Source organism: Pongo abelii, chromosome Y (assembly GCF_028885655.2).
Source record: "Pongo abelii isolate AG06213 chromosome Y, NHGRI_mPonAbe1-v2.0_pri, whole genome shotgun sequence".
NCBI classification, from domain to species: Eukaryota; Metazoa; Chordata; class Mammalia; order Primates; family Hominidae; genus Pongo; species Pongo abelii.
This window is the reverse complement of record NC_072009.2, coordinates 38,903,555-38,927,512: the sequence shown is the minus strand read 5'-3', so window position 1 is coordinate 38,927,512 and position 23,958 is coordinate 38,903,555. Positions and strand designations below refer to the sequence as shown.

Here is a 23,958-nt window from a genome sequence, read left to right as displayed (position 1 = left end):
CATCATTTTATGTGTCAACATTAGTCATTTTAAAGTCACATTCTAAGGATAAGGCAAAATCACCTATGAATTGGCATATTTGTTTATTTCTCTGTGAAAATGTCATTAGTTTTTTCACAATGCAAAAAAATTCAATTGTGTTATGCAAAAAACACAAGAGAATCTTCTTTTCAATTAATTTTATAGTTATCTTGCATACATACCTTGCATTTAATTTTACAGTTACCTTGTATACACACCTTGTGCTATCTATAAAAAATACTAACTGAACTACAGATCTTAAACACTGAAAAAAATTAACAGTTTATTATAATTTATTTTATCCTATCAATCAATTGTATTTATGTACAATCTTGAAAGTTTACTGCCATCAACAGTTCTACTACAGTTTCAGGTGAAATGGAATTTAGAAATTTCTGTGGAGCTGTAGGTGTAGTGAAATATTTAGGTAAAATATGTCCATGATTTGGCAGCACTTGTGAAGGGGTTCCTCCAAATTAACCTCAATGCTTTTCTTCTCAGAAAAATGACCTGGGCCACTCAACATGACTTTCATTTTTGCTGATGTTCACGCATGTTCTCTTTTACCACAAATTTATGACTCTGAAAATATCCATTTGACATTGTGGCTTTAGGGCTTTCAAAACCACTGTAGATGTTCTACTCTTCATGCATTATGTACTTAAGTGATGCTACTTTGACTCCTTCGGAGTTTGAGTGGTTTCTTCTTGGCCCCACAGACAGTGCAGCATGGGTCCCAATATAGCAGTACAGACTCCACTCCAAGGCCACCCTTCACCCCTAGGTGCATGATCCTGTACGTTCCAAGGAAGTTGGATGACACACAGCTTGTTGCTTTTACAAATAAAATTATTGTGTTAATTTCATTTTCATATGGTTTATTGCTAGTGTATAGAAATAGATTTTAGTGTATTGTATTTTATACTGTATTTTGTTTAATTTGTTTACTAGATTTTATTATTTCTTGTTGTTTTCTTAAGATTTTCTGTACATGAGGCCATGAGATCCATGAGTAGATAGTTTTACTTTTATTTTTCCACATATGAATAGCTTCATATATATTTTTCTTTTCCAATTATTTTGGATGGAACATCTAGTACTGTATCAAATACAATGATGAAAGTGAGCATCAGTGCTGTGCTCCTTGTCTTAAAGCTTTTGTTCCCAAAAATTCAGACGCTGATTGTTATGGGTATTGCATAAAGACATTTCATCATGTGAAAGAAATTTGAAGCACGGTTTATTGGATGTTTTACCATTAATATGTTAACTAACTTTAAGTATTTTCTGTAACAGTTGAGATAAACATGTACTGTTTTCCCATCATTTAGTTTACATGGTATATTGAAAAGGGTTGGCTTCAGAATGTTAAAAACAAACAAACCTTAAATTTTCTAAAAAATGAATGTAATTATTGAGGTGCATAATGTCTTCCCCATGTAGCAAATTTCATGTACTATTATTTGGTTAAACATGTCTCTAATTATCATATTTATTAACATTTAGAGTTTTGTCCCAGTTATATCATCTGTTTAATTCAATTTTCAATTGGAGTTAATAATAGGTAAGGTTTAGTGTACTCTTATGGGAATTAGGGGTTAGAGATTAGAGTCACAGATGATATATTTAAAATTCTTTTGAAGGGTTATAGGATAATATTAAGAATGGGATAAAAGTTTGGGATTAGGGATAGGGGTTTACAATTGCAGAAATAAGTTTAGATTGAGGGTTAGTTCTGGCATTGGATTAGAGGTTAGTGTTGTGGTGGGAGTAGGGTTATGGTTAGGATTAGGATTAAAGACAGGGTAAAAGTTAGTGTTATGTTTAAGACTAGAGTTAGAATAAGGATTAGATGTTAGTTTTAAGGTCAGGTTATGTTTAGGTTTAGGGTAAGAAATAGGCTTACAGTTAGAGGTTGGGGTTAGTGTAGGGTTAGGCTCTGGGTTAATATCATAGTGAGGATTAGGGTTAGTACCAAAGGTGAAAGATGAGGTAACAGTGAGTGTTAAGGTAAGAGGGTTAGTGCATTAGTGTTAGGGTTTGGGTTTAGGGTTAGTGTTACGAGAGGAATAAAGATTTGGTTTAGGGTTTAGGGTTTAGGTTTCATGTCCTGGTTAGGGTTTCAGTTTAGCTTTATGGTTAGTGTTTTAAGGTTCAGTTTTATTTTTAGAGTTATTGTTTAGCAATTAGGTTTAGGATTAGAGTCAGTTTAGGGTTAGGAGAAGGGGTTAGGGTTTGGTCTAATGTCAGGGTTTAGGTTTAGTGTTATGGTGGGGTTAGGTTTAGGGTTAAATTTGGGATAGAGTTTATTGTATAGGATCATAGTTAGAGTTTAGGTTTTAGTGTTAAGAGCTATCATTGCAGTTGCATTTGAGCTGTGGGTTAGAGTTAGGAGTAGTGTTAGTGTCAGGGTTTTAAGGTTGGGGTATGTTCAATGTATGGTTAGAATTAGAGTTAGAAGTAGATTTGATTAGGGATATTGGTTAGGTGTTAGGTTACATTTTTAAGGTTTGAGTTTTAGTATTATGGTTAGAGTTAAGGTTGTATTTAGGATGAGGTATGAAGTTAGCTTTAGGGGTTAGAGTTAGGGGTTAGAGTTCATTGTTTAAAGTTAGTGTTAGAGTTAGGGATTGGTTTAGTATTTAGGTTAGGGTTTTGGTGAGTGTTATGGTTTAGGGTAGATTTAGGGTCAGGGGTAGGTTTAGGGTTGGTGTAGGTGTAGGGGTATGTATAGTGTTATGGTTTCAGGTAGGGTTACATTTATGTTTAGGCATATGTTTTGTTAATGGTTTGTGTTGAGTTTATGTGAGGATTAGGGTTAGGGTTTCAGGTTTATTGTTAGTGTTTCAGCATTAGTATTGTGGTATATTTTTGGGTTAGACGTCTTTTTCACCCATCTCAACCCATGGCACAATCAGCACACTCTTTCTGCCTTGTGAAGCTCATATGTACTCCACACTTATTTTGATTATTTATTTATTTGTTTATTCATTTTATGTATGTATGTATTTATTTATTTATTTATTTTTGGAGATGGCATTTCACTCTTGTTGCCACGACTGGAGTACTATGATGTGAACTGGGCTTACTGCAACCTCTACCTCCCAGTTTCAAGTGATTGTCTTGCCTCAGCTCCTGAGTAGCTGAGGTTAAAGGCATCTACTATCACACTTAACTAATTTTGTATTTTTATTAAAGATGGGGTTTCTCCATGTTTGTCAGGCTGGACTTGAACCTCAATCTCAAGTGATCCACCTGCCTTGGCCTCCCGAAGTGCTGGGATTACACACATGAGTCACCATGCCCAGCATCAGATTGTGAAATAACCTGACTTAAAATGGATCTACCAATTATATGCTACCTCTCCTTTGTGGGTTGTACCATTCTTGGGATTGCACGGCTGCAAATAGATAAGTCTCCTCCAAACTTAAAGCTGCAGATACATCTCAACAAACTTCCTGCAGATAGAAGCTACCCTCTCTGAAACTTCTCTCCACTGAGGCCTTCAGAGATGTTTTAACAACGTGCTTTTCCACTGAAACTGTTCACTCTTGGTCCAGTCTTCACTGAGTGTTGCACAGATGCAGTTATGTCCTGTTTTTGAAATGGAGTTACCCACTTTCTCTCTCCTGAGAGCTGTACCTTCACTCAATAAAGGATCTTGAGTATTCTGCTGTTGTCCAAATACCTCATTCTCTCTGGATATGCAGCAAGAACTCAGGACCCACTTAATGGTGCACAAGACTGAAACACAGAAACCCAGAAACCCACACTTACAAAATTGTTGGTTACAGGAAAAAAAAAGATAGAAGAGGTTCAGCCCTTAAAGAACCCAGGCTGAAACCTTTTCCAAGCCAGGGCTGTAACTCTATCTTTGGAGATTTGCAGTTTCTGGAATTTCTAAGCTTCTGGATGCCACTGCATTCCTCAGTCCCTCTGGAGGAAACAGCTTGTGTTATGCCTGATTCAGCCAAATATATGTAGGGACCTGGCTCCTGAGCTGGCACCTGGAACTTCTCATCTTATCATTGCTGACATGCCTAGAGGTGGGAAGTGGCTGGACTCAACAGTTGCTCACTCAGGCATCTCTCTCTACTCTGTGCCTGGCTCACCCATAGCAGTAATGGGTGATACTGTTTAGGGCTATTAAAACAAATTAGTTCATCTTGCAGCTAATGATTTATTTTGCTCAGCACAGTTTTTGTGTCCTGAGCAGACAGACTGACTATTAAAACTTACCAATTTTCCTTTGCATATCCTTGAACATAGATTCTATTCCTTGTGCTGAGATTCAGATTCTTTTGACACATCACACTCTCTCATTGGCCTGTTTCAACTTCATCTTAATGTTATAATAAATAAGGGTGTTACTTTTCTGTAGCACAACTGAATTATATGAAGCAAATCCCTTAATTTGAATCATAACCACTTGGAGAAAAAGTTGCAGTTCAAGACACCTTAGAGACCAGTTCTTTGCACATGCCTCCCATGTTTTAAGCTTTCTCCCACCAATTAACATTATCTTGGCCGATGCTTCACCCATCATCTTGTGAAATTTAATGGCAAACAAGCTACCTGGGCTCTGTCCAAAAGTCATATAAGGGGTTTAAAACCAAGCATTTTAACCAAATCACAAAGAGGCAGTATGGATGCAGCTAGTCAAATGGCTGGGCTATTGGCTGATACAATGGGCTTCTTAAACTGAATGAAACTATTCACAATGTTCTTTATGGTATCCAATCTTTCAATACTTGAAAGATTTCTTAAATGTTTCTGTCATTTCTTAAATGCACACAAAATCAAGATCTCAGAAAAGGACACAGCCAGCTGCACTGGGCAGCATAAGCTTCCTGTCATCTGCAGCAGTCCTATGCAGAACATTCTCTTTTTTTTTTTCATTACTTCTATATTTAGTGAGTTATCCTCAGTCAATCCTATTGATAGCACTTTCTGGGTAAAGCCGTCATTTTTCCTCATTGAAATGTCTCCAAGTCTACTGGCATTTTCTGTTAGCCTTATGGTAAAATACATGCTTTTGATAAAAGGCTGGTCTTTTTCATCATCAATAATCTTTCTTTGACCCCCTCTCACACCTGGAACAAATATATGCAAGCTTTTTGTTCTGTTGGCTGTTCCTGGAATTGCTTATACCAATGTACTATCCTTGCTAGCTAGGCCTGTAACCATGGAAGCAGTAACTGAGCCAGACCCCTGAGACATAAGTGGGTATATCTTGCACCTGTTCTCTCCTCCAGTCTTTTCTGCATCAGGATATAATACAGCTCTGAAGGGCTTCTCAGCTGCCAACTTGAGCACCGTGGTGTCCTGCTGATCCAGCAAAATAGGATCCAGTTTCCCGAGTTATTGAAATCCACTGTGTTCTTGCTGTTAAATTGGCTCTGAGGTGCAAGAGTCTTGATAGTTTAATTTCCTAGCTCCATATTCCTTGGGTCAAAGAGAGGTGAAATTGTGTTTCTCCTAGCATTGTGGTTGGTAGCAAACAACTGGCAGTTTCAGATGTGTGGTGTTTGCAAGTCACTAGCGTTTTAGGAAGGTTCTTTAAAAAGTTGGAGTTGGTAGATTCGGAAGTTCCTTTTCTGGCCTTGCTTGAAAATGTTCAAAATGTTCTACTTATTTGCCAATGATGTCCTTCTTTTTCTGTTTTTTAATTTGTCATCTCTTAGAGTCATAAATACATTTTTCACAGTTTACAAATTGCTGCTCTGCTTCCCAAGTGTCATTCTGTTTGTCATAGCCTTTCCACTGAAAGAAATACTCTGTCTTCCCATTTTTGTCTTGTCTTTTGTCAACAACAGTTTCAACCTCAAACTCCTGGGATGCCATGAAGGAAGAGATAGGATTGGAGCAATTACTGTGTCATTTTTCTTTCTGTCGAGTCTCCATATTGTCACTGCTTTCTGCCTCCGTTGCTGCACCAGCCCTGGGTATGGATGAGCCTGTTCCACTTTGTGGCCACTGGTGTAGTAAAAGTTGTCTGAAGAAGCAGCTATGCTATGTACCTTACTATCTCCTAACTTATTCCATGGTGTGACAGCTGAGGCTTCTGTTTATCATGCCAAGGTGTCTGGCTAGGTAGCCTCAGGTACTCCTACTTTCTGGTATGGTGCAGAGATCTTTCTTCCTGCTTTGTAGTTGCTCCAGTGATTATATTAAACATTCTAAAAGTAAAACACTTCTAAAATCACATTAGTTTATTCTCACTTAACATAGAAAACCCTTAATCCTTTATAGCATGCCCTACTTTATTTCAGTTATTGAGTTCTCAAAATTATAACAATATGCATTCTATCTCAAAAACAGAAGCTAGTGAGTTTTTTTGATATAATAGTGTGTTAAATTATGCGGAGAACATATTGTGAAGCTGCATATTGTTAATCTTTTTATCTTATAATTGTTCTTATATTTATCTTTACTTTATTCTTTGTTTGTTAATAGTGCTGTTCAGTGTCCTTTCATTTTATCCTGGAATAATCCATAAGGCATTTCTTAAATGGTTGTCTACTGGCAAAAGAATGTGACTTTTATTTGGGAATTTCATAACTTCACCCTCACTTTTGATGGACACTTTGTTTAAACATTACTTTTCTCTTTCAAACTTTTTCTTACTGCACTTGGAATATATGAGTCTTCTCTGAATTTTCAGATAAGAGATTCCCCTATTATTTGTGAGGGTTTTTTGTACATTACTAGTCAAGATTTCTCTTTCTGCTTTCAAGATTCTCTTTGTCTTTGTTTTAGACAGTTTAACTATCATGTATGTTTGAATGTGTTTCTTTGAGTTTATTTTACTTGGAGTTTGTTGAGTTTCTTAGTTATTTATTACCTTAAATTTGTGACATGTTTGACTACTTTTTTAGTCTCCCTATTTGTTGGTCTCTTCTTGAATTTCCAAAATGCATAAGTAGATCTGCTTGATGGTGTCACAATGGTTTCTAGACTGTTTTCACATTTTCTTATTTTTTTTCTCTTCTTGACTTAATAATTTCATTTGCCTCTTTTATTCAATTTGCTAACATTTTGTTCTATAGGCTCAATTCTCCTTTTAAATGTCTGTAGTAATTATTTATTTATTTATTTATTTGAGATGGAGTCTTTCTCTGTCACTGGGCTGGAGTGCAGTGGCAAAATCTTGGCTCACTCCAACCTCTGCATACTGGGTTCAAATGATTCTCCTGCCTCAGCCTCTTGAGTAGCTGGGACTACAGGTATTTGTCACCACACTCAGCTAATTTGTGTATTTTTAGTACAGATGGAGTTTCATCATGTTTCCCAGAATAGTCATGACTTCTTGACCTTATGATCTGCCACCTAGGCCTCCCGAAATGCTGGGATTGCATGCCTCTAGTAATTTTTTTTTTTTTTTTGTGGTTTTAGTAGAGATGGAGTTTCACCATGTTAGTCCGGATGGTTTCAATCTCCTGACCTCTTGATTCACCCAACTCTGTCTCCCAATGTGCTGGGATTACAGGTGTGAGCCACCACGCCCAGCTGTGAATTTTTATGTCAGTTGTTTTATTTTCATCTCCAGAATTTTTTTTTTCCTGAGAGCCACTGAACCTGGCCCAGAATTTTTTTCTAAGTTTGAAAATAAGTTGTCATGCTTTCCTAAGAACCTGTATTATTTTAGTTTCAATCTCTGTTTCTTTGAACATAAAGTAAGACATGCATAGACATCACATTTGTGAATTTTCCTTCCAAAGATGCATTTGTGCCAGTCTGTTTGTTTTTATGCAAGAGCTCACATTTACTGTTATTACAACTAAAAAAATTACTTACTGTGACATTTACTTACCTTTTTTATATGTTCTTTTTCTTATTTGATCCTCAATTACTCCTTTGTCCATTAAAAAAAGTTAAAGTTTTAAAAATTTTTTCTGTATTTTCATGTGATAATTAATTATATTTGGACTTTAATTATATTCTTAACATAATATAGACTTTGAATAACATTAAATTGTTTGAATAATCAAAATTTTAATTTCAACAATATAAGTATATTCTGCTCTTATACTTTTCTTTCTCAATATAACTTGTCTCAGATTGTATCTGTACACCCTGAGTGTCCATTAAAGTAAATTTGTAACTTTTTATGTGATAGCTGCCTATGAGGTCTGTAATAGCAATAGCTAAATTTGCCAGGATTGCAATAGCATTTTTTTTTTAAGGGAAAGTTTCATCACACATTATTTTAGCTTTTCTATATCTAGACATTTTTTGTTTGAGTATCATTTTTACAAGATATAGATTTTCTTCATTTCTCCAAAGTGTTTTTTTTTAGTTATTGATATTTTAGAATGCATTCCATTAACACATTAACATTATCAATAAGAGCAATATAAAAACTATTATTTAAAAAAACTGTATCTGTATTAACAAATCTGTTGTATTGTCTATTGTATGAAATAACTGTATTCTTGCTTTCAACAACTAAAAATTTTGTTTGTGACCAATTCCAGGCATTTTTCAACCAAGAGTGACTTCTGAGTTTGGCAAAACAGAAATAAATATGTTTCATCAATTCTTTACTTACCTTCTAGAGAGACTACAACAAAAACAATAAATTAGCAAACAAGTGCTTCTTCACTCCTCCCTGAATTAGGAACGAAGGCCTGAAACGGAAAATGAAAATTTCAATTTTGAAGCCTTCCTCTGTGCCTGGGAGGCAGTATGGCAATCCAAAAAAATATTTACTACTTTAAAATTGTCTCTTTTGATGGTTTGCTTGGTTGATACAAACTACTTATTTATAGTGTACAGACAGTTTTTGATTAGTTTGATGTTTCCTTGAATGGTTTGAAGCTGCCAACCCTGCAGTTTTGCCTTTATTTTTATTTGAGAAACACTGATTATTTTATAATCTCAGAGGTTATTTTTATTTAGGAGATCTATGATTTGTCCTATGAAAATATTGTTTAAAATATTTAAATTGAATTTTACACTTTTAATTTGTGTTTCTAATTGTTAGGTTTTTGTTTTAGTGGTTACGGTATGAAGTTTTTTGTTTGCTTTTAATTAATTGATGTTATCAATTTCATATAAAAGGCAAGGGCAATATTCTCTATTATGAATTACATCTTGGTTTTATGTAAAACATGTATACAATTATTTGTTTCCAAAGCGACTTTCAAGTACATATCTAAATAAAACAATAACGGAATAATTATGTAGGCATGCAGCAAGATCTACAAGTGTGATGATCTCTGACAGAAGCCTGAATAAATTGTTTGAAAAACAACCAGGTCACTATGGATGGAGCAGAATGTCGAAGGAAAATGATTGTAGACAATGAGTTATATGGGTAACTCACAGTCATTGTGATTGTCTAGGGTTTCCATAGGTCAGTAGATTTTACTTTAGTTTCACTTTAAGCCAAGTTCATGACTGGAAGTGGAAGTGGTAAGATTGTTACTAGCATCTAGTGCCAAGAGGCTAGAAATGCAGTTGAATACCTTAAAATCTAGTCTCAGGCACCTTTGAGCAATTAACGGTATTCAACTATGTCTCCAGAAAATTGTGAAAAAAAAAAGAAGAAGCACACTTTTAGAAAACATTGATTTTATATTTTCAAGGTTACTTAACTCAATCTTTGGTTTCTGTAAATCTGAAGGATTTTAAGAAGCTCCTGTAAAGTTCAGTTGATTCAAGTTAGGGTAAGTGTTAATAAAGTGAAGTCAGTTCAGTTAATCAATGATTAGAAAGTAAAGTATAGGCTAGGTGCAGTGGCTATAATCCCAGTATTTTGGGAGGCCAAAGTGGGCCGATCACAAGGTCAGGACATCAAGATCATCCTGGCTAACATGGTGAAACTTTGTCTCTACTAATAATTAAAAAAAAAAAAAATCAGCTGTACATGGTGACAGGTGCCTGTAGTCCCAGGTACTCAGGAGACTGAGGCAGGAGAATGGCGTGGACCCAGGAGGTGGAGTTTGCAGTAAGCCGAGGTGGTGCCTCTGCACTCCAGCCTGGGTGACAGAGCAAGACTCCATCTCTGAAAAAAAAAAAAAAAAAAGAAAGTAAACTATTTCATTTTTTCTCCCCCTTTCTTTTCCATTACTTTAAAATATTTCTGTAAAACACTAATATAGCATAATAAAACCCTAGGCACACTTTTTTTTTGGGGATGCCATGGAGAACAGTCCATGGCTTTTGGGATAGAACTAATCTTGAATACAACTGGAAGTCATACAGAATACAGATGTATATAAGTGCATTAGTGCACTTCATTATGCATACAGACTGGGCATAATGATTGTCATAAGACAAATATTAAATGTTTCTTATGACATAAAAGTTGCTAAGATTTTACAATAACCAAGCCAAATGGAAACTGAGATTTCAAGGATTATAGCCAGGGTTAGAGAATTCTAGCTGTTGAGTAGAATGAAAGCTCAAGCATCTTCTAGGAGAGGCCATCACTGTTGCCGTAACCAGCATGGGGATTATCTCTGCAGAAACAGGTGAAAAGGCTGATGGCAGCATGAATCTCATTCTTCCTGGATGCAGAAACATAATTTGAGATTATCTGAATGGCAGGGATGAATGACCTGGAACTCAAACAGGGATAAAAGATTCCCCTGGCTTATCACATTGTGGTAAGACAAAAATAAAACAAGAGCTGTGGCCCTTCAGTGTGCACAGACCTAGGAGCTCTCAAAGCCAGGGAGGGCTGTCACACCCTTTGCGGCTTTGGGTTTTCCAGCATCTCCAAGTTTCTGAGTTTCACTACCTTCCCCAGTAGCAGCTGTGGAAGCTGCTTGCAGTAGGACTGGTCCAGCTGCAGCTTTTCAATTATCTACAGTTCTGTTGGCAACTAAAACTTCCTGGCCTGATATAGCTGGCATGACTGACCTTGTTTAGCAGCTGGAGCACACACTTGCTCATACACCCCTCACCACTCATCCATGTTTCTCCTTGGCAGGTGATAAATCCTAGCTGTTAATGCCAGATGAGTGCAGCATGTCAGATAGTGTGTGTAGAACAACTTAGCAGGCCTGATTAAAGCTCAGGGAAAGGCACCACAGGCCACAGAGGTTTTCATCTGGCAAATTGATGCCCCTAAAATCCCATAGCAATAAAAGCAATAGCTGGTTATTTTTAAATGACTTACTTCTTTTGGTTCTTGAAATAATGACTATTCAGTGTCCTACATTTTGGTATCTTTTAACCTCTTTTGCAAATGATTATATTTGAAAATTCTTACAAAATCAAATTTGAAAGATTATTATTTGCATTGAATCACCTGATCCATCTTATGTACACTGTATTTTTTTTTAAGACAGAGTTTCAGTTTTGTCATCCAAGCTGGACTGCAATGGCATTTTCTCAGCTCACTGTACCTCCTGCCTCTGCCTCCTGTGGGGCTGAAATTACAAGCACCCACCACGGTGCCCAGCATGGCATTGGAGATCAGATTAGCATTCTCCTAGTAGGTTATGAAGCTTACTTATGAAAGAGCATTTCTAATTCCTGGACTTTGATGTTTTGTACTTATATAATTTCTTATTGAGAGTCACTTTTGCTCAGTATTATAATATGATGAGCAGCATTTCTGGCATTTTCTGCTAAATGCAATAGTAACATCCATTTTCTGTGGTTGAAATACCCTAATAAGTTTGTGTCTCATGGAATCTAAATTGTTGACATTTACTATTCTAGAGAGTTCTGAAGAAGAAATTAAAAACCACATTTTAAAATTTTGCAGAGGCCAGGAGGGGTGGCTCACACCTGTAATCCAAGTACCTTTGAAGACTGAGGCAGGAGGATCATCTGAGTTTAGGAGTTGTAGACCAGCCTGGTCAATAGGGTGAAACCTCATCTTCACTAAAATTACACACATACACACATAGAAAAATCAGCTGGGCATGGTGGTGGACAGATGTAATCCCATCTACTTGGGAGGCTGAGGCAGGAAAATTGCTTAAATCTGGGAGGTGGAGGTTGCAGTGAGCTGAGATCACACCATTGCACTCCAGCCTGTATGACAAGAGCAAACCTCTGTCTTAAAAAACATGTGCAGAAATTTTATATGAGATCTCATTTTTCTCTAATTTTTGGCTATTCCAACATCCTGAAATTTTCTCTAACTTGCTGCTATTCTAACATTCTGTAATTTGTGAAAAATACCAGGGTGTCCTGCATGTACCATGGAACTTAATATAAAACAATACTAAATTAATTAAATGAAAATAATTTTTTTTTCTGGATGTGAGGTTATAGTAGCTTTGAAATGTGTGCCACACTTTATTTAAAACATTTTGTAATTACAAATCAGCGTTGTCACGAACTTCATTGAAATGCAAATGAGTAGCATATATCAATTTTTAATTGATTGAATTTCTTTTCTTTTCTTTTTAGAATGAAATCTCACGCTGTCTCTTTGGCTGGAGTGCAGTGCTGCAATCTTAGCACACTGCAACCCCCTGCCTCCCAGCTTCATGTGTTTATTCTTCCTCAGCTTCTTGAATAGCTGAGAATATAGATGCACACCACCACACCTGATTGATTTTTACCATATTGGCCATGCTTGTCTCAAGCTCCAGAACTCAAGTACTCTGCCTCCCTTGGCCTCCAAAAGTATAGGAATTACATGTGTGAATCGCCATGCCTGGCCCCTGACTGAATTTCTAATTCAAAAAAAATCTGTCTTGCAAAACCTTATTTTCCATGTTATATTTTTGATGTGTTTCTTTATATGTCTCATTATTAAAGAAAATGGTATAATTTTAATGTATTTTCTTGTAAGTGAAAATGAATTTATTTTTATTAATATGTAATTAAAATAGTAAGTATATTTAGCGTGTTTTTTATTTTTTTTGCTGTGTGTAAAGTTATGAGGTTGTAGAAATTTCTTTAAAAAACAAATTTGGATAATTAATTACATTACTTGATTGTACTCAGGTTATTTTCCTCAGGATTTTCTTTTGTAAGAAAATTCAAAATTTCTTCAAGATACATTGAGATGTTCAATTACGTGAAATAAACTTAAAGGTATTTTCTTTGAAAAGAAAGTTTTTGTAACCTATATTTTCTACCAATAACATGTGATTATTTTTTCTAACATACTAGAAATTATTTTTTTTCATTTTCCCTGCACCTAAAGTTCAACTGCAGTATATGACAAGCAAAGAACTGTTAACAGAGAAGGCTGTTCCAGTCTGTAAGTCACCCATTACCATCAACCCTGGTTTTGAGCTACCTGCAGCACCAGCTATTGGCTGTGTAAAAAATCTCACAGTGATGCTAGACTATTTGACTGAAACATATTACATAGACAAAGTAAAAACTGTATTTTAAATTATAAAGCAGTTTTGTTCATTAATCATACTTTTGTTTAAAATTCTGTTGTTTCATTTAGAAAAATTAACTCATGGTTTCCTTTGTTTTGGGTCAACTAGTTTACCATTTTGTAGTCACCAGGTATATAATTAAAACCATTTAAGTAAGAGAACATTAATTTTTTAATAAGCATGTATTTCTTAACTTCTCTCCTATAGTTGGTTTTGGTACTTTACCACAGTGGGTTTTATTTACTCGTATGCGAAAAAAAAAACATTAATCCTTTAGGGTAACAAGAAACCTAATTTAATGCTACAAAATTTTATATTAAAAATATATTCATGAAAAAGATTTTCATAACCCAAATGTTAATGTTGCTTAATGTATTTTAATTATATTCTGAGAGGTATTTTTTAAAAAATCATAATGTGAGAACAGAACATTTGAGTGCATTTTGTTACTTTTAAATGTCCATATTAGTTAAGCAAAATGGGTGGCAATGTTGAAATCTTACACAAAACTGAAACTCAGAGTAAGTAAGTTAACAAGTAATAAGAGGAAGTTTAGTTGATTTCAAGAGAAACCTGAGGGTTAAGAATATAATTAACAACAGCATTCTGTACAGATACTTAATTGGAAATATGAAATTATATTTGTTTATGTTTTTTTCTGTATGGGTATATTTTTTAGTACATTGTAGGAGTTTGTAGCTAAACTGACTTCTTGAAAGTTCAGATCTTTATGTGTTCTGTAGGATCTATGTAGATAGAAAAATTTTTTTTGAAAACACTTTTTTTGTTATTTTCTTTAACTATTGTATTGGAATAGTAAATATATGTTTAACCAAACATTATTTTTGTTAAACTATTTAGCCATTGTTTTCTTGTGATTAGTATATATTTTCAAATATATAAGAGGACATGCGGTAAAAACTATGAACTTGTCACCAATAATATATTTCTGGTCCAGAGATTTTCTTTTAGGTATATGCACATCTCCAAACACTTACCTTTTTTTTTTTTTTACAGAAATGAGCATATGCAATATGCAATATGGTTAACTTTGTTTTGCACTTAGTCACACACCTGTCAATACATGAAGATCTGTTTAATTCTCTTTCGTAGCTACATAACTTGCAGTTCAATGTGCTCTAATTTATGCAGTCCACTTCTAAGATGGAGTGATGTGTAAGTTGTATTCAGTTTTACAAAAAGTAGCATTTACAATTTTCATAGGTATTTTAAAGATACCATCTAATTGTCTTCTTCTCACAATAAAACTGTGAACATATATAAAGCAATTATCACTATTAGCTGAGGAAGAAAGTGATAATTATGTGAATGTTATAGTTTTTATGAGTTGGAACAATAATTTAAATGAAGTGCTCAATTAAAACTGAGAAAAACCTAATGTTCTACTTATATAATGTTCTGATGAAAGTGTATTGGATAGATTTATTTTAAGTGCAAAAGTTTTTTAATATATAAAGTCATAACGATTAATGCTAAGTCTCTTTTTAACACATGAGAATTTAATATTACATCATTGTGTATGACTCTTTCTAAGAAAATTGTTACAAAAGCAATGCCATTAAAAAGTGTGGACTTAAAAATTCTGTATTTAATAGTCTTTATAGTGGCTCACATTGCTGATGTAAAAGTTTAAAGTACTCTTTCAAAATGGCTATGTTAACCTTATAGAATAAATTTCACAGTCCAATTAAGAGAACAATGGAAAAAATCATTATTTTTGTTGCAAAAGCATTCATTTTTCACAGCTTGTGAAGCACTCAGTGAGTAGGACTATCAGCCCCCTGTTGGACCCTGCCCACCAAAAAGATTGCTGGGACTCAGAGAAGCTGCTGCTACTTTTCACATAAATTCTGTGATCCAGCAACTATACTTGATCCTAGTCATCAGAAACAGTTTTTCTGCAATTGAAAAAACAGTGATAAAGATGATGATTGTTCAAAGATGAGAAACAAAATTGTAAGGTAAGTTTTAATTATTTTTTTTAATATTCTGATAGTAGATACTGTTGTTCTTCCTGAGATTAGTGTACTTTAATGAGACTTTTATCAGGACTGCATTTTGATGATACGGCTAGAATATGTATGATACTATGACTGGCATATTTATTGTGCTCACTATCTAGTAACTTGAAATTTTAGTGAATAATAATTATCACTTTTTGTTTGTTTGTTTTCAAACCATGGTAGATGTAATCACATTTGTATGACCTGGTAAATGAAATTCAGCTTTCGAATAATGAGATTTTTTTTTTTTTAAGACGAAGTCTCATTCTGACACCCAGGCTGGAGTGCAGTGATGCAATCTCAGCTCACTGCAAGCTCTGCCTCCTGGCTTCATGCCATTCTCCTGCCTAAGCTTCCCAAGTAGCTGGGACTACAGGCGCCCACTATCAAACCTGGCTATATTGTTTTTCAATTTTTAGTAGGGATGGGGTTTCACTGTGAGCCAGGGTGGTCTCCTGACTTCTTGATCCACCTGTCTCAGCCTCCCAAAGCACTGGGATTACAGGCATGAGCCACCATGACAGGCCTTTTATTTTTAATAATTATATTCACATTTTTTTTTAAAGTAGGCATTTTTTTTTGTTTTTTTTTTTTACTGTTGTTCTGTCTGTGTCATATAAGCTGTGCTTATTTTTTGGATTCTCTGAATATTTTTCTCAAATTAAGGTTTTTTCTGCAAAGGAAAAAAATTGTTTTTGAGATAATGCTACATGGACCTGTTGGCAACATGATATAACTATTAAAATCAGGCTGCTAAGAGTATAAAAGCATCTGGTTGAAAATAAAAAGTATCTGATTGAAAATAAAGCAGAAAAAAAGTTAGGTTTTAGTGGCAGTTTGCATATTTAAGATATAGCTATTAAGTAAGTGAACCCAGAAAACTTTAATTTTGGAAACATTTGTAGTCAAGTAATTTATCATTCCGTTACTTTTTTGCATAGATATTGACAGAAACTAAATAAAGAAATTAGAATACTTTAACTGTAGTAAATAATTCTTAAATTTCTGTTTATCTTCCTCAGTGATCAGAAATAGTTTGGTTTTCAAATAGCATCTCAGCACTTATCATCAATGGAGATTAAAACACAAACTTTCCTCTGCCTTTCTAGATCTGATACATCACACCATGCAGTCATTGCAACCTTGGCAGTGTTTCTTTTATTAGAATCTCCATATGGGATGTTCACTAACACTTGATTAACAGCCACTAACAAACAGCAACAACAAAAAAGTAAAATTCAAGTCCTGGTATTGTAGTTGGTTTTACCCATAGGGTTTTGAATTTAAAACAGATAGTGATGGTTAATTATACTGACAAAAAGTGAATGAGGCACACAGAATATAAAATTCTAATAAAGTCTCCATCTTTGCTCTTGGTTGCTTATGCTTTATGTTTTCTTAGCACTTCACTGTGGCGTGCATGTCTGCCTAGCTAATTTTTCTACGCGATGAACTTCATCAGGGCATATACTGGATATTGTTTATTTTTGTATCAATAACCTCAGGTGTAGAGAAAAACATATAGAAACATGATAGATATGTGTAAAATAACATTATTTTTCTCTGTAGCTACAAGGAAATTATGACCTTTGGAGCTCCTGTGTATGTTCTCATTCCTTCCACAACTAGTTTAACAGCCATATTTGTTGTGTGGTAATAATTCCAAATACATCACATAAATTATATCATGAAATCTGTAAAAATACATTATACTCACAAGAGGACACTGAATTCTAGGGGAACAAACTATCTTATTCCTCATAAGTTATTTATCTCAGAGCACATAGCCATCAGTGTCTGTGTCAGTAATGTTTTCTGATTTGCAACAAATAAGAGACTTTAACATACACAGATTCTGCAAATAGATTTCTGCAAATGTGTATTAAGATGTTTGAAAACAAAAACAAATCAATACGACCGTAAAATATAACAAATTTAAAGCCGTTGGAGTATATTATCTGCTTACAGAGCATTTACATTTTATTAAATATTTATGTAGGGGAAAAGTAAACTACACAGGAGGAGAGGTATGAATTATATTTACATACTCCATCATTGTAAATCAGAGCTTGAGCAGACACAAATTATAGTATTTAAGAGGCTCCTGGAGCCAATCCTCTATAAATCAAAGGATTGCTATATGTAAATATTTTAAGCTTTGGTAAGAAAATATTGCTTAAGTTTGTGATGGCATAATCACCCTAATGAGGTTAATTATTATTTATCTTTTTATAAATAAATTTAAAAGGTTATAAACCTTAAAATTATTATTAAATTGTTTTAATGTTTGCTCAGGGAATGTGAACATTTTACATGTTCTCTGTTTATGGTATGTTAACATAATTAAGCACTTGCTATTTAAATAATTTTTTTTCTTTTTTTTTGGCCAACAGAAATGATTTGAGTATGAATAAAAAGGTGCATTTACATTCAGTGATTATTTTGAATTTCCTTGGGAGTTGGATATGGGACCTTACACAGAAGCAGACATTGCAAAGCTGGAAGAGAATACTGTCAAATCAGAAAATCAGTTGATTTAACAGAAAGAGTAACCTGAAAATAAAACTACAAAGATCACAAAATGCAGACTTTTAAGTGTGCCTGTATACTGTGGTCAAGCAAGCAGTAGGCATTATTGTTCTTATATTATTCAAAAAATGGTAGGATGATAACTGAGATTCCTGGTATAAATTTGATGATGAAGATTTAACAGGATTTAAAATGGATGATGATAGAGAAATTTTATCGAAGGCCTTTTCTGCATCTATTGAGATAATCATGTGGTTTTTGTCTTTGGTTCTGTTTATATGATGGTTTGCATTTATTGATTTGTGCATATTGAACCAGCTTTGCATCCCAGGGATGAAGCCCACTTGATCATGATGGGTAGGTTTTTGATACGCTGCTGGATTCAGTTTGCCAGTATTTTATTCAGGATTTTTGCATCGCTATTCATCAGGGATATTGGTCTGAAATTCTCTTTTTTGTACATATGTCTCTGCTAGGATTTGGTATCAGGATGATGCTGGCTTCATAAAATGAGTTGGGGAGGATTCTCTCTTTTTCTATTGATTGGAATAGTTTCAGAAGGAATGGTACCAACTCTTCTTTGTGCCTCTGGTAGAATTCGGCTAAGAATCCATCTGGTCCTGGACTTTTTTTGGTTGATAGGCTATTAACTGGTACTTCAATTTCAGAGCCTTTTATTGGTCTATTCAGGAATTCAACTTCTTCCTGCTTTAGTTTTGGGAGTGTGTATGTGTCCAGGAATTTATCCATTTCTTCTAGATTTTCTAGTTCTTTGGTGTAGAGGTGTTTAAAGTATTCTCTGAAAATACTTAAATGTTAGACCTAAAACCATAAAAACCCTAGAAGAAAACCTAGGCAATACAAGACATAAGCATGGACAAGGACTTCATGTCTAAAACACCAAAAGCAGTGGAAATAAATGCCAAAATTGACAAATGGGTTCTGATTAAACTAAGGAGCTTCTGCACAGACAAAGAAATTACCATCAGAGTGAACAGGCAACCTATAGAATGGAAGAAAATTTTTGCAATCTCCTCATCTGACAAAGGGCTAATATACAGAATATACAAAGAAATTAAACAAATTTACAAGAAAAAATCAAACAACCCCATCGAAAAGTGGGCAAAGGATATAAACAGATGCTTCTCAAAAGAAAACATTTATGCAGCAAAAAGACACATGGAAAAATGCTCATTATCACTGGCCATTAGACAAATGCAAATCAAAACCACAATGACAGACCATCTCACACCAGTTAGAATGGTGATTATTAAAAGTCAGGGAACAACAGTTGTTGGAGTGGATGTGGAGAAATAGAAAAACTATTACACTGTTGGTGGGACTGTAAACTAGTTCAACCATTGTGGAAGACAGTGTGGTGACTCCTCAAGGGTCTAGAACTGGAAATATCATTTGACCCAGCCATCCCATTACTGGGTATATACACAAAGGATTATAAATCATGCTGCTATAAAGACATATGCACACGTATGTTTATTGTGGCACTATTCACAGTAGTGAAGTCTTGGAACCAACCCAAATGTCCATCAATGATAGACTGGATTAAGAACATGTGGCACATATATACCATGGAATACTTATGCAGCCATAAAAAATGATGAGTTCATGTCCTTTGTAGGGACAGGGATGAAGCTGGAAACCATCATTATGAGCAAACTATAGCCAAGGACAGAAAATCAAACACCACATGTTCTCACTCATAGGTGGGAATTGAACAATGAGAACACTTGGACACAGGATGGGGAACATCACAAAATGAGGCCTGTCATGGGATGGGGGGAGTGGGGAGTAGGGAGGGATAACATTAAGAGATATACCTAATATAAATGAGGAGTTAATGGGTGCAGCACACCAACATGGCACATATATACACATGTAACAAACCTGCACATTGTGCACATGTAATCTAGAACTTTAAGTGTAATGATAAAAAAAAGAAATTTTAAAAATTAGTGTTTTGATGGAGAGTACATGAATGTATTTGATCACACGCTGAAGTGCATGTCATATAGACAGCAGAAGAGGTGATAAAATGCTTACATAGTTTTGAAATAATAAACAAATGGACATGATTGATGAAGAAGATGAGATGATAAGACATATATTATGGCTAATTTTTGCAAGACCATATCATATCATCATGTCACCTGCCTTTGAGAAAAGTGTATGGTAAAAAAAAAAAAAAAAAAAAAAAAAAAAAAAAAAAGACATTTATTCCTAAGTGAAAGCAATAAAGTTGAGTATTTGCAGTTTGTGAAAGAACTGCTTACTTGTAATGGTGTTTATTTAAACCCTGCTCATGCTAAGCTTTTAGATTAGCTTCTTAGTAATAAAAATAATGTGTGCTTGGCTTCTACGATTCTTTACAAGGCATCAACATGTTTTTAATACTTTTCTTCAGTCTTCTTTTAGCTTTTTTCTTAGAATCATTAGCCTTAATTTATGTGACTGTGTTGCGTTTCTGGTTTAGTTATTTTAAATTAAAAAATTTAAGATATCTGTACCTCAGAATAGTGGACATTAATGCATGGATATATGAAAAGCATTTATTTATTATACCAGTTATTATTTTTTACTCAAGCATTAGTTTAAAATGTGGGTTAGTGAAGTGGTAAGATCATCAGTAAAATCTAGTGTTAACTAACAAGAATTATGTTAAGAAAGAGCTTGAAAATACAACTGTTTTTGACTGTATAGGTACTTTTTATTCAAAGAGCAGAATTATTTTTCTGCCTGAATCAAAATAAATTACTATGATTAGTACACAGATTGCTGCTATATTCCTCATTATCACTGTATTTTACATTTTAAAAAACTAATTTGTGTTCCTCCCAGTGACTGGTATATGTCTTTGGATTTTATTTATAGGGAATTGTAATTGGTTTGGTTGTCTATTATACTGCTTTACATTTTCCTAACCATAAAAATATTATTTCAAATTTTAAATACATTAAACATTTTTGCAGTAATTGTGAGAGAATTCTTCATAAACTTAAAATTGTCTAATCTAAGTGTGTGTTTATTATTTCAAAATTGGTTCTTACTCCAATAACTTTGTATTGCACCTTTTTCCAGTGTATCATTAAGTATGAAGCTTTACCTTTACTAAATAAAATATTAAGTAATAATTAAAAAGATAATAACATATTTTAGCTGAAGTTTTCTTGCTCATATTAATAATTCCAATAATTTGGAAGGCCAAGGCATAAAGATCGCTTGAGGCTAAGAATTTTGAACCTGGTTTGGCAAAATAGCGAAACACAATCTCTACGAAAGTTTTTACAAATCAGGAAGATATGGTAGCTCACACCAGTAACCTTAGCAATCTATAAGTCCATGGTGGGTGGATCACTTCAGGCCAATAAATTGAGGCTGGCCTGAACAATATAGCAGGATTCTGTCTATAAAAATTATTAAAATAATTAAAGAAATTGAATAATTATCTGAGCATGCTGGCCTTTTCCTGGAGAACCAGCAACCTGGGAGACTGAAGCTACAAGAACATGCGTATCACAGGCTGCCCCTAAGGAGATCAGACAGATACCTGATTCTTTTACGTAGCTAAGTGGATACAGCCTACTTTACGTTTATCTTTTTCATGTAAAAATGCTTATTTTCTTGCCTTTTTATGACTATAGGTAGGCTTGTTGTTTGGAGTCAGAAGACAGCTTTAGCTGAGCCATCTCCCCCTGAAAACACAAGGCATTCTTCCTCCCTACACAGTCACCCATCTTAGCAACCCAAAATGCTCAGCCAGAATTTGACTTAGATTTTCCTACATTTAATGTCATTTTGTCTTCTTATTCTCCCATTAACGATCTCTTTTCTCCACACTCATGTCCCATCTTTTGCTACTGTCAGTAATCATTCAACCCCTCCCATCACAAAAGAAGCGTATACTCCCTTCAGATAGAGCAACATGAAAATTCTCCAGAAAAGTAAAAAATTAAAAAAAATATATATTTTAATTTTGCACTTTTTTTAATTTAAAAAAACGGTCAAAATTCAGGAACCATATGCATCTGGTAGGAGACGGGTTTTATCTTCACAAAGAATTTACTGATGTGAACATTTTTGTTACATAATATTAGTAGAAAAATATCTGAATTAAACAAGAACAAAAAACCGCAAAACCTGGGGTGAAGCCCTGCTGCTGTCCCGGGCCGGGCCCGCTGCCCTGGACTCAGCGGCTGCCCACTCTGCTGCGTTGCTGGGCCAGACCTGGGGACAGTCCACCCCCACCCCGCAGTCGGGGCTCGCATTGGCCGCCTGGAGCCACTAAAGCGAGGCGGTGGCCGACCTCTAGGACGACCACAACTTCTTCAAGATGCTGGAGTGCTTCTTCAATTGCGGCGCCAGCATCGTGGAGGACAAGCTGGTGGAGGACCTGAGGACCTGGGAGAGCGAGAAGCAGAAGGAGAACAGGCTGTGCGGCATCCTGTGGATAATCAAGCCCTGCAACCATGTGCTGAGTCTCTCCTTCCGCATCGGGCAAGACACGGCTCCTGGGAGGTCATCTAAGGTTACCCGGCCCAGCACAGCCAGCACCGCATGCCCTGCAAGGGAAGTGTCCATTACAGCACTGATGTGAGTGTAGATGAAGTAAAAGCTTTGGCTTCTCTGATGACACACAAGTGTGCGGTGGTTGATGTGTCATTTGGGGGTGCTAAAGTTGGTGTTAAGATCAATCCCAAGAACTATACTAGTAATGAATTGGAAAAGATCACAGGGAGCTTCACCATGGAGCTGGCAAAGAAGGACTTTATTGGTCGTGGCATTGATGTGCCTGCTCCAGACCTGAGCACAGGTGAGAGGGAGATGTCCTGGATCACTGATGCCTATGCCAGTACCATAGAACACTATGACATTAATACACAAGCTCATGTTACTGGTAAACTCATCAGCCAAGGGGTAATCCATGGACGCATCTCTGCTACTGGCCATGGTGTCTTCCATGGGATTGAAAACATCATCAATGAAGCTTCTTACATGAGCATTTTAGGAATGACACCAGGGTTTGGAGATAAAACATTTGTCGTTCAGGGATTTGGTAATCTGGTCCTACACTCTATGAGATATTTACATCGGTTTGGTGCTAAATGTATTGCTGTTGGTGAGTCTGAAGGGAGTATATGGAATCCAGGTGGTATTTACCCAAAGGAAGTGGAAGACTTCAAATTGCAACGTGGGTCCATTCTGGGCTTCCCCCAGGCAAAGCCCTATGAAGGAAGCATCTTGGCAGCCAACTGTGACATACTGATCCCAGCTGCCAGTGAGAAGCAGTTGACTAAATCCAATGAACCCAGAGTCAAAGGCAAGATCATTGCTGAAGGTGCCAAGGGGCCAACAACTCCAGAAGCTGACAAGATCTTCCTGGAGGGAAACATAATTGTTATTCCAGATCTCTACTTGAATGCTGGAGGAGTGACAGTATCTTACTTTGAGTGGCTGAAGAATCTAAATCATGTCAGCTGTAGCCGTTTGACCTTCAAATATGAAAGGGATTCTAACTACCACTTGCTTAAGTCTGTTCAAGAGAGTTTAGAAAGACAATTTGGAAAGCATGGTGGAACTATTCCCATTGTACCCACGGCAGAGTTCCAAGACAGGACACCGCGTGCATCTGAGAAAGACATCAAGCACTCTGGCTTGGTGTACACAATGGAGCGTTTTGCGAGGCAAATCATGTGCACAGCCAGGAAGTATAACCTTGGATTGGACCTGAGAACAGCTGCTTATGTCAGTACCATTGAGCAAGTCTTCAAAGTGTACAGTGAAGTTGGTGTGACCTTCATATAGATGGATCATGGCTGACTTCCTCACTATCCTCTTCACGTGTAACTTCTGCAGACCTATCACAAGTTTACATGCAACTACAGAAATCCCTTTCTCTCCTGACTCATTAATAATGGATACCATTCTCAACAATCAATCCAAATCAGCCCGTTAAGGAGAAATAAGTTAAGGTTAGAGGATCATGTACAAGCTGAGTGTGAAAGTAGAAGTCACCTACACCAGAGAGCCATTTTGGTATTTTGCCTTCAAATAAAAAGCCT

At 35.5% G+C, this 23,958-nt stretch overlaps 1 protein-coding gene across 1 annotated transcript in view; it reads left to right on the top strand.

Moving 5' to 3' along the window:
* LOC129053238 (glutamate dehydrogenase 1, mitochondrial-like) overlaps positions 1 to 23,701 on the top strand; it is a 40,196-nt gene extending 16,495 nt beyond the window's left edge. The window contains 1 exon segment of the mRNA XM_054545361.1: positions 22,048 to 23,701. Within this exon segment, the coding sequence (XP_054401336.1) occupies positions 22,048 to 23,701 (1,654 nt within the window).
* The last annotated feature ends 257 nt before the right edge of the window (positions 23,702 to 23,958 follow it).